Below are 9,713 nucleotides of genomic sequence, written 5' to 3'. Positions count from 1 at the left end.
CCCGCGGGGGAGGTTCGGACCCCCCGGCGCTGCCGACCACGGCTGGAGCCGGCCCGGCGGGGAGCCCCGGGAGCCAGCGGCCGCGGGCGCGGGGCGAGCCTCAGATGCGGCTGTCACACAACCCCGGCCGGGCTATTTAAAGTAACGGGCCCCGCCGGACATTGGTGTCTCTGCCTATTTATGAGCCCCCGAGAGCCGGCGGGCGCCGCCGGGCAGCGCTAGGAGCCGAGGCCGCCGGGAGCAGCGCCGGGGCCCGCCCGGAGCATGACGGCGATCCGGGCGCTGCTGCTCTGCCTCTGCCTGGGGCTGCCGGCGGGCGGGCAGCCCTTCCTGCGCCTGCGACCCTCGCCCAGCGACAACCTGCCCGTCAAGGACATCGTGGAGCACCCGGACCCCGAGTACGACCCCAAGGAACAGGACCTGGACGAGAGGACGCTGAGGAAGAAGCTGGGCAGCCATTTCGACCCCGGCTTCATGGCCGTGGCCGTGCCGGGGCCGGCCAACGCCTCGGGCGCCGCGGCGGCGGCGGGGCGGGGGCGGGCGGCGCTGCCGGCCGAGCTGCGGCGGCTGGAGCTGGGGCCGCCCCGGGGCCCGCGCCTGCGGCTGGGCAAGAAGGCGCGGCGGAAGGTGCTGCAGTGGCTGTGGGCGCACACCCACTGCCCCGTCCTCTACGCCTGGAAGGACCTGGGGGTGCGCTTCTGGCCGCGCTACATCAAGGAGGGCAACTGCCTGGCCGAGAAGTCCTGCTCGCTGCCCGAGGGCATGTTCTGCAAGCCCGTCAAGTCGGTCACCAAGACCTTCCTGCGCTGGCACTGCCAGGGCTGGTCCAGTCAGAAGTACTGCACCTGGATCCCCGTGCAGTACCCGCTCATCTCCGAGTGCAAGTGCTCCTGCTAAGTCTCCCCGGCCCCTTGCACTGCCGCCCTCCTCCTCCGGATCACTTCAGGGGGGAGGTTTTTCGGGTGGGTTTTTTTTTTTTTTTGGGGGGGGGGGGTTCTTTTGGGATAGTTTTTCTGGGGGATTTTTTTTTTTTTCTTCCCATCCCCCAGGGCGAAGTGGAAGAAGATGAACACCTTTGGGGTTTTGTTTAATTTTTTTGTTGTTGTTGTTAATTTGGGGGGCTTTTTTTATTTTTGGGGTTTTTTGTTTTGTTTTGTTTTGTTTTGTTGGGGTTTTTTTTGTTGTTTTGTTTTTCGGTTTTTTTTTTGTTTTTTTTTTTTTTTTTCCTTGGACTTCTTTTAATGTTATTTTATTCAAAAGGGGAAAAAAGCAAACCCAGGAACTGCAGGGCAGGCCAAAGGCACAGTAAAGCACTACAATCAGATGTCTATTTTTATACGTATATAGCCTTCTAACAAAAGGAAAATTAAAAAAAAAAAAAAAAACCTTAAAAAAAAAAAAAAAGGAAAAAAACTACCAGCCATGTAAATAGAGAGATTTTAAAGGAAAAAGGAGGGAAATTGCAGCTGTTTTTTATTATTATTATAATTATTATTGTTATTATTATTATTTTAAAGACATAGGACCACATTTTAAGCCCATCCCCACAGAACCCAAGCACTTCCCTGCCGAAGGGAAGGGCAGAAATGTTTTTATCAAAAGGAGAAAAGGGGCGGGGGGGTGTGGAAAAAGAAAAACAAGAACCGCAGCATCCCTGAACGGTTGTTTCTCTGTGCTGTATTTTTTTTTTTTTTTTTTTTGTCTTCTTCAGACCTTGTCACTGATGTTTGAACTAATTTGCCAAGCTCTCTAGGGTTTTTTTTTTGTTTTGTTTTGTTTGTTTGTTTTTAAGTGTATAACAATTAATTAAGGAAATTTTAAAGAAAAGTACAAATCTATGAAAGAGTGGAATTGTTTTGTTGTGTGGGAATACATATAGTCGTGTAGAGATGTTAAAGGAAATTTTCTGTGTACAGTTTATTTATTTTTAACGTTTGTGTATAGGGGAAAAAAAAAAAAAAAGCTAGAGATTATGCCAGAAACTATTGGAAATGTTTACTTGAATATTCCTTTAAAAACATATCAATGTAAATATGAGCTATCACTGATCAAAACATTTTTAGCAATAAACTCTATCTTTGAAGAAAAGCCCCGTGCTGCCCTCCAGCTCCCTGGGAGACCAGCGGAGACTCGGATTCTTGCTCCGAGCAGGTGATGAGTAAAGGGCTTTGCTTGGGCCACGCTGTTGTAAATCACGAGATGACCCAAAAGTTGGGACAGCTCCACCGGTTTCTGTCTCTCTGGGATTTCTTTGTGTGTATAACCTGTTGGGGAGAGAGAAAAATATCGACGGGAGAGAAATGTCCTGTAACGCATGAAAGAGCTGCGGTGTCCCAGACTGGAGGTGTCATCTGAAGTCCTTGGGAGATTCCATGCTCTGCGGCTCTTGGATTCGCCTCTCCCGCTGGCAGAGGAAACGGTCGAGGTTACTGCCCTGGCCATCAAAGCGCCTGACACAACTTGGCAGCCCCGCGTGTGTCAGAACAAATGGGTTTTTTTCTCTGCTGCTGCCACTAGCAAAGGAGGGAAAGATGGAGATGAGCCCTGCCCTCCTGCCGCGACGGATCCCCGGATCCGGCATCCCTGCCCACGGTGTTGCTGGGTGTGTGCGGGGGTCAGCAGCCCCTGCGATGGCGTGGAGTGCTCGTAGCTTGTGTGCCGGGGCCAGGCCGACCCCCGGGCTCCCACCGGAGCTCATGGAGCCAGGGCAAGGCAGAAACGGGACGGCTCCACACGGACAGGCTCCGACAGCTGGGCTGGGACGAGCCCAGCACCAGAGAGTGAGGTCTCTGGCGGTGTGAGTCCGCTGCCGACGGAGATCTGTCTGTCTCTCGGTCCGTCACAGGGCTTGGAGCGCGGCCCTGACGGGCGGCCAGGCCATTCCCCTGCGTGTTCTGCGTGGGTTGCTGGTGCTGGAGGGGAAGGTCTGGCTATTCCTGCTGGTGTCTGAAACGTGCCCAGCATCCCTGAGGAACAAACTGCTGCCAAAGGCCCTGGCCAGTGAGGAGATGTTCTCCCCCAAGGTGGCTGTGGAACAGCCAGGAGATCCTGCCCCCCTCCAGCTTGTCATGCAGCACAGGAGAGCAGCATGACACCAAGCCCATGGGAAGGCACTAGGACCCTCCAAGGGGTCTGGCCTGTATCCCTCCATCTTCATCTGAGGGGACTGAGGTCCAGCAAGTCCCGTGAAGCAGGCCTGCAGAACCTGGAGGTCACAGATTGAAGCTGAAACAGGGAGAGAGTTGTTGAGATGGGCAAGGTGGGGACAAAGGCAAGAGGGACAGTGACATCCAGTAGCCCACATCCCTGCAGAGCCCTGCAGCCATCCCCTCATCCCTGCGTGAGGAGGCAGGTTGGCCTTTCCACACATTTGTCATGAGGGACTCGGGAAGGAGGGGATGCAGAGGGCAGGGTGAAAAGGAGACTTCAGCGAAGACAATGTGCAAAACATCAGGGGCATTTCAGAGAGAAAGGGGAAAGCTCATTTTGCAAGAGGAACAACATCTGTGGTGTGGGGGCTGAACATCTGTAGGAGGGAGCATGGGGGGAAGGCATTCTGGGAAAATATTTCTGACATAATCCCAACAGTATCTGGTGTGTTGGGATTTGGTTACAAATGGCCCTCTAACGTCTTTGTGCGTTTTGTTCTGCTGGTTCCAGGGGCACACAGAGACCCCTGCTTTGTGCTAACCTGGGAAATAAACCATTCGCTGGGCTCAATGGCTGAGTTCAGTTGCACGGGGAAGGGGGGGTTGGGAAAGGGGAAGGCGAGATTTGTGTGAACTCAGCGAAAACCCTCCTAAAAGCCTCCATGCCATGTACCGGAGGGAGGAGGGGGGCTGCCTCTGTCTCTGGGGAGAACTCTGGTCCCGCTTTGGATGATGGCTTGCCTGGAGGTGAAAGCATGAGAGCTGAGGGCCAAGGTGCTCCGTGAGGGCCAGGGCTGGGGAGCAGAGGGCAGTCCCGTAGGGTGTGTGCCAGCTCGCCCGGCCCTGCCTTGCCAATCTGCCACAGCACTGGCCCATGGTCACCTGGTGCTGATGCGCGGTGCCCTTGCGCTGAGGAGCTTGGCTGCCCTGGGAGGCGGTGAGCTGGATGTGTGATGGCTGGGCCATGGGCGTGATGGCTCGCCTCAACTGCTGAGCCTCAAAGAAGAGGAAGACAAAGGGGAACAAGCCTAGTTCTTTGGTGCGGTTATTGCATTGTCTCCCCAAGCTGCTTGTGATTAAGGGATGAGCTGCAGGGGGAAAGGGGCAGAACAGGAAGAACCCTGAGATGTGGTGGGTGCCAGCTTCTGAAGACACGGGCCTTTCCCAGTGTGTCCTGGGGTCATGGCCTGGGAAAAGGGCTGGAGCACTGAGGGTGGGTGCCATCCTGTAGCTCGGGTGCTGCCCGTCATTACACTGTCAAAATCTGTGCACAGCCATGGGCACTCACTGACAGCCCCACTCCTGGGCACCCAGCTGTTCCTCCACTCGCCCAGTGCAGGCAGGGAATCCATGCCCATGCCCTGTGGAGCCACAGTGAGCCCCACGCTTTGCAGTGTCCCTTCTCCACACTGAGTCTCCATGCTTGAACAGAAAGTTGTTATCTAGAGGATCAGCTCTTTAACCACTTCTTCCTTCGGGCAGGGCAGAGCACACATGATGGAGGAAGTTCCACAAGACTCAGTGGATGTTCCATGTCCCATGGCATGATGGGAAAGCAAAGGCAGCTTTCCTCTGCACAGCTGGCACCGGCCACAGCTCACCTGCTCCAACCCCACATGCTGTTCAGGGGCAGCTCCCTTGGCTGGATCACAGGTGGATCTCTTCCTTGTAGTCCCTACAAAGCCTGGCTGAAGGAAAGAGCCCCTCTCTCAGGTCTGCAGAGGTCTCCATCTCTTCCTTCTTCATGTCAAGGCCCTTCTATCATTTGGTGAGATGCCTTCCCATGCATGAACCCCAGATCTAGATTATCCTGTTTCTCTTGGGAGAGAGAATGAGTTCAGGATGGCTCCTGACATTTGGCTCGATGAGATCAAGTCACTTTTCCATTCCTCTTTCACATCCCAGTTTGGTTTTGATGCCAGCAACAGGTTAACTCTTTTGTCTCATTGGCAAAGGGTATTTCATCCCCATTTTTTGCCCTGCCTCTCCCCGTTTACCTCATGTCCCCTCAACTAAGGCCAGTGTCCAGGAATGCAGTTTCTGTCAGCATGCCAGCTCTGCCAGGGTAACTCAGATTCATGGGGCCAGAGCTCGCAGATATTCAGTGCCAGCTCTTGAGATATCTGACTCAGGGCCGGGTGATGACCTAAGCCCATCACTCATTCCTAGAAAGGCAGACAAATCGACTGGAGGCAGTAATTGCCCTCCTCAAACTTTAAAGCCCAGGTTAGACTTTTTCTCAACATGCAAATTGTATTTATCTCCTCCTTCAGCCTGAGCATTTGTAGTCAATCACCTTTGCAGCCTGTCATTGCCACCAGGAGCTATCAGGGAAAGCCAGTCTCTCTGCACACCCTACTTGGTTGAGCAGCAGGTCCCTGGTGAGTTCATCCTGCTGACCACTGCTAGTCAGGAGCTCCAGCTGAGCTGGACCCACTTCCTCAGGCACCCCAAGCTCCTTGTCCATCACGTCAGTGAAAATCAAGCCACACTGCTGAGGTTAATAGTGCCAGGGTGCACCATGCTCAATGATCCCAGAGGTCTTTTCCAACCACAGTGATCCTGTGTTGACCACAGGTGTGCCCTGCAGGGTGGTCAGAGGTGGGCTCATCTCACCATCTCCTCAGGGCTACTGGGTAAAAGGGTGGGGGTTCTGCTTTCTCTGTGCAAGACATACCCCAGGATGCCTTTCCTCTCCTGCGCAGATCTCCTTTGCTGTGTCCATGTATAGCAAACCCAACCACGTGCCCAGCTGCTGCTCAGCAGAGCAGGATCCTGACCCCTCTGCATGAGGGAGTGTAGGAGCGTAAGGCTTTACTCACTGACACTCTAGAGGTATCAGAAGGGCTGCTGGCTCATCTGCAAAAGCCATGCACGAGCTTCCCCTCCCCCTCAGTGATTAAAACCAAACATTAACAGCAGCAGCATGCCAGGGACATGACTGCTCTTCAGTGTTAGCTGTTTCGTATTCTGCCTAAAAGTGTCATACACTCCATCAAGGAGAAGGGACAGCGTCATGTGGCACCGGGAGCCCAATCACAGAGGAAGAGCCATGCAGAGCAAATCATGAGGAGTAGGGAGGCAGCGCTTGCGAACCGGCCATTGGCTAAAATGGCCTTTTCAGGAGGACAGTGAATGAATCCATTCACAAAAAAAAAAAAGCACGGCCTCTTTGCAAACAGCAAAACAGTCTACACATTTTACTTTTTTCATCTGGATGACTCTGACCCAAACCCTGAAGCAGATGTGTGGGATGTGGCTGTTGCAGCCATGTCCAAGCCCATCAGTGAATTTCAGTGGACTGATTCTGCCCATCTTCTTGTAGGCCCCACCATTCCTCCCAAGGAGTTTCAATAACCTGCCCAAAGAACCTTGGCTTCTGATTGGGCACCTGGGGTGGGGCACAGATCACCAAGTGCCTGTGGACCACTGCTGGTATATGGTAGGAGACCCTGCTCTCCAGCATCACACTGATATCCTAAAAAGACAGACGAGTCCTCAGAGAAGCCCATGGTCCCAGCAATATGACAGAGCATGTGATAGGAAAGGCTCCTTCCTGTATCTGGAAGCTGGGAGTGAAGGGTATCCAGATATGGGACATGGCTGATCATAGATGACCTGACTAGGTCAGCCATGTCTTGCGCTTTGTCCTGTGAATATGACCTGTGAACATGGGCCATGGAAACCAGTGATCTCCCTGCGCTGGAGAATGAAAGCAAGATGCCCAGCCAAGCTTACTGACACCTCCCCCCCCCCCCCCCCCCCCCCCCCCATTTTAGGTAAGATCTGGACCTTTCCCCAGGGGGAGTCTTGCACGCCACTAAAAGAAGCTGAGGCTTTGGAGACAGTTCTGCCAGAGCTGCTGGGGGTCCACAGCAGGGACCCTAGAGTTCCCAGGATGCTGATTCCACCCACTGGGCAGCAGCATGTCCAGTGGTCGTTGTAGCTCCTCTGTCTCAGCACTGGATGCTTTTGAGACAGCCTTTAGGAAGATAGCAGGAGGCAGAGTGGAGCAGAGGAAGGTTGAGAAGGGAAGCAAAGGCTGCGTCCCTGGATACCGTGGCAGAACACCCTTTGGACAGCCAGCTCTAAATCTGGGGTGGGAAATGGAGCAACAGTACCAGAGAAAAAGTTCCTTGTCATGGATGCTGGATCACGTACAGGTGTTTGAGTCCATAAGCTTCTGGGAGGGTTGTGCAAGAGCCATCAGATCCCATCTGATGCTGGCTGTGTCCTCGAGCATTGTCCAGCCTGTTTCCATTACGTTTGCTGCCAAAAGACACTTTCTCTCCAGGAGATGGTACTAACAAAGGACTGGGCCTCCAGCCTTGGCTCAGTTTATCTACTTTATTGGGGCAGAGTCCATATTTCATGCTGGAGCTGAGATTAAGCACTTGGTGTTCTGCTCTTCGACCATATTTTAGGAAAGAGCCTACATTTGTCTCCCCCCCTTCCCACCCAGGAACTGCAGCCAGCAACCCTCTTGGACACCTCTTTGAGCCAGCAAATGCAACATGTGGCTCAAAGCGTAGCCATGAGGCTGGATTAAGCAGGACACTAATAAAGGACATGGTGATGGTGTTTGTGATGTCGTGGTACCCAGCAGAGCCGTGGGCTGAATTGTACCGGGAGGTGCCAGGCCAGGATGCGGCTTCTCAACGGGAACACAGTGGCTTTGCCTGCTCCCTGACACTGCTCTGGGGGTCCCAGTGAGGGCTGGTGAAGGGACCGCTGGACACACACAGCACGGCAGCGTCCTCCGCCCTCAGGGAGCCCCACGGGGGTTCTGCCCCGGCCCTGCCTTGAGCGCGGCCCCTGCTCTAAGCCCGGCTCTAGCCCCGGCCCCGCGCTGACCCGGGAGCGTGGCGCCACCTGGCGGCCGCGCAGGGCAGGCGGGACCCGCCACAGGGCCCGGAACCCCGAGAGTCCCAACACCGCCACAGGGCCTGGATCCCCGAGGGTCCCGACACCACCACAGGGCCTGGATCCCCGAGGGTCCCGACACCGCCACAGGGCCTGGATCCCCGAGGGTCCCGACACCACCACAGGGCCTGGATCCCCGAGGGTCCCGACACCGCCACAGGTCTCAAAGCCCTGAGGGTCCCGACACCACCACAGGGGCCGTAACCCCTAGAGTCCCGACACCACCACAGGGCCTGGAACCCCGAGGGTCCCGACACCGCCACAGGTCTCAAAGCCCTGAGGGTCCCGACACTGCCACAGGGCCTGGAGCACCTCGAGGTGGCTCCATAAGAGGCAGGGGAATGCACCACCTCAAGCATATGGCCATGAGACACGAAAGAGCCTCTGCCAAGGGCAGTGTGCCATGTGGCAGTGCCATGTGGCAGTGCCGGGGAGGAGGTCGTCCCTCTGAGGGAGCTGTGCCGTCCTGTGGAGCAACTGGAGCTTGCAATGCAGAAGCTTTGTGCTCCGGTCGGATGGCACATGTTGGACATGCAGCAGCTTTCCAGGAATTCCAGTTTCACAGCAGCCCCTGCTGACCCTGGTGTCCCATTCGGGCCACCCCAGGGTGGCAGGTGCTTCTTTTTCCTCTGGAGGCTGCAGCAGCAACAGACAGACACAAGAAATCCAAAGTCCTCCATGACTGTCCTCTGGCCTGAAGCAAATTTGTTCTTCATGAGGAGTTTTAGCATGCCTGGAATATAAAGGCTGCCCACAGGGGCTGACACAGCATCCCTCTATCCTCCCAAATGGAGCAGTGGAAGAAGCACAACCAAAGATATCCTGCATAGAAAAAAGGACATATCCTCCATGAATGTTCTGAGTGAAGTGGGATTCATCCAGGCCCCTCTATCCCTATTCCATACAGGCCTAGTGTCTGTGCACAGTTGTTGTCCTGGGCCAGGTCCAACCCTGTTGACCAGCTCAGTTACTTCAATAAGACTTCAAATTGCTTAACAAATACCACACAAATGTTTAAACCCTCAGAATTTGTACTCTGGGTTCAAAATGTGATTTATCTTCATCTGTGCCCATGAGATTTATCAGCCCCAATTAAGGGAATGGCTGTTCTCTTTAAAGTGTGGTTCTAGTCAGAAAAACCAACTGGAGTCTCCTCTCAGTGAGTCAAACACATGGCCAAACCAGAAGGGAAAAACTGAGAAACGTTTTTCTAAAAACATCCTTATGTTTTTTGGTCAGAAATTTTTGAAGCCTAGCTGAATTTAGAAACATTAAACCAACTGCAGCAAGAGAGGAATCAGGAAAGGAATTGTGAAAATTCAGAAAGGTTTTTTTTCCCCCTCTGTTCTTCATCAAAATTTTATATTTTTATGCCATTTTTCATCAAAAAGTGCAGGCAGGATTATGTGGCACATCTGCCTAAGAAAGACCATTTGCAAACCTCCCCCCACCCCGTGTAGCACGGATAGGAGGTGACTGTGTGGATTCCTACACAGGAGAATAAGAGCTCTTGTTCACATCCTCTGGGCAAGCCTGCTGAAACATGGGATGTGAGGACTTAATCCTGGGCATAGAGGAGTATGCTGGTAAGTAAGGCACTAATTCCTGCTGACAAACCCTGTGGGCTTATACTTCCAATCA

At 53.9% G+C, this 9,713-nt stretch overlaps 1 protein-coding gene across 1 annotated transcript; it reads left to right on the top strand.

The window, feature by feature from the left end:
* Positions 1–264: 264 nt before the first annotated feature.
* Positions 265–932, top strand: LOC120759755 (noggin-2-like). Its single transcript, XM_040079345.2, has one exon. It carries the CDS (start codon positions 265–267, stop codon positions 895–897), a length of 633 nt encoding a protein of 210 aa, XP_039935279.1. The 3' UTR covers positions 898–932.
* Positions 933–9,713: the final 8,781 nt, after the last annotated feature.

This window comes from Hirundo rustica, chromosome 15 (assembly GCF_015227805.2).
Source record: "Hirundo rustica isolate bHirRus1 chromosome 15, bHirRus1.pri.v3, whole genome shotgun sequence".
In the NCBI taxonomy this organism is placed as follows: Eukaryota; Metazoa; Chordata; class Aves; order Passeriformes; family Hirundinidae; genus Hirundo; species Hirundo rustica.
The sequence above is the reverse complement of the archived record's forward strand: the minus strand, read 5'-3'. Positions and strand labels throughout refer to the sequence as shown.

Coding starts and splice junctions, on each gene's coding strand:
- LOC120759755 (XM_040079345.2), top strand. CDS start 265: ATGACGGCGATCCGGGCGCTGCTGCTCTGCCTCTGCCTGGGGCTGCCG.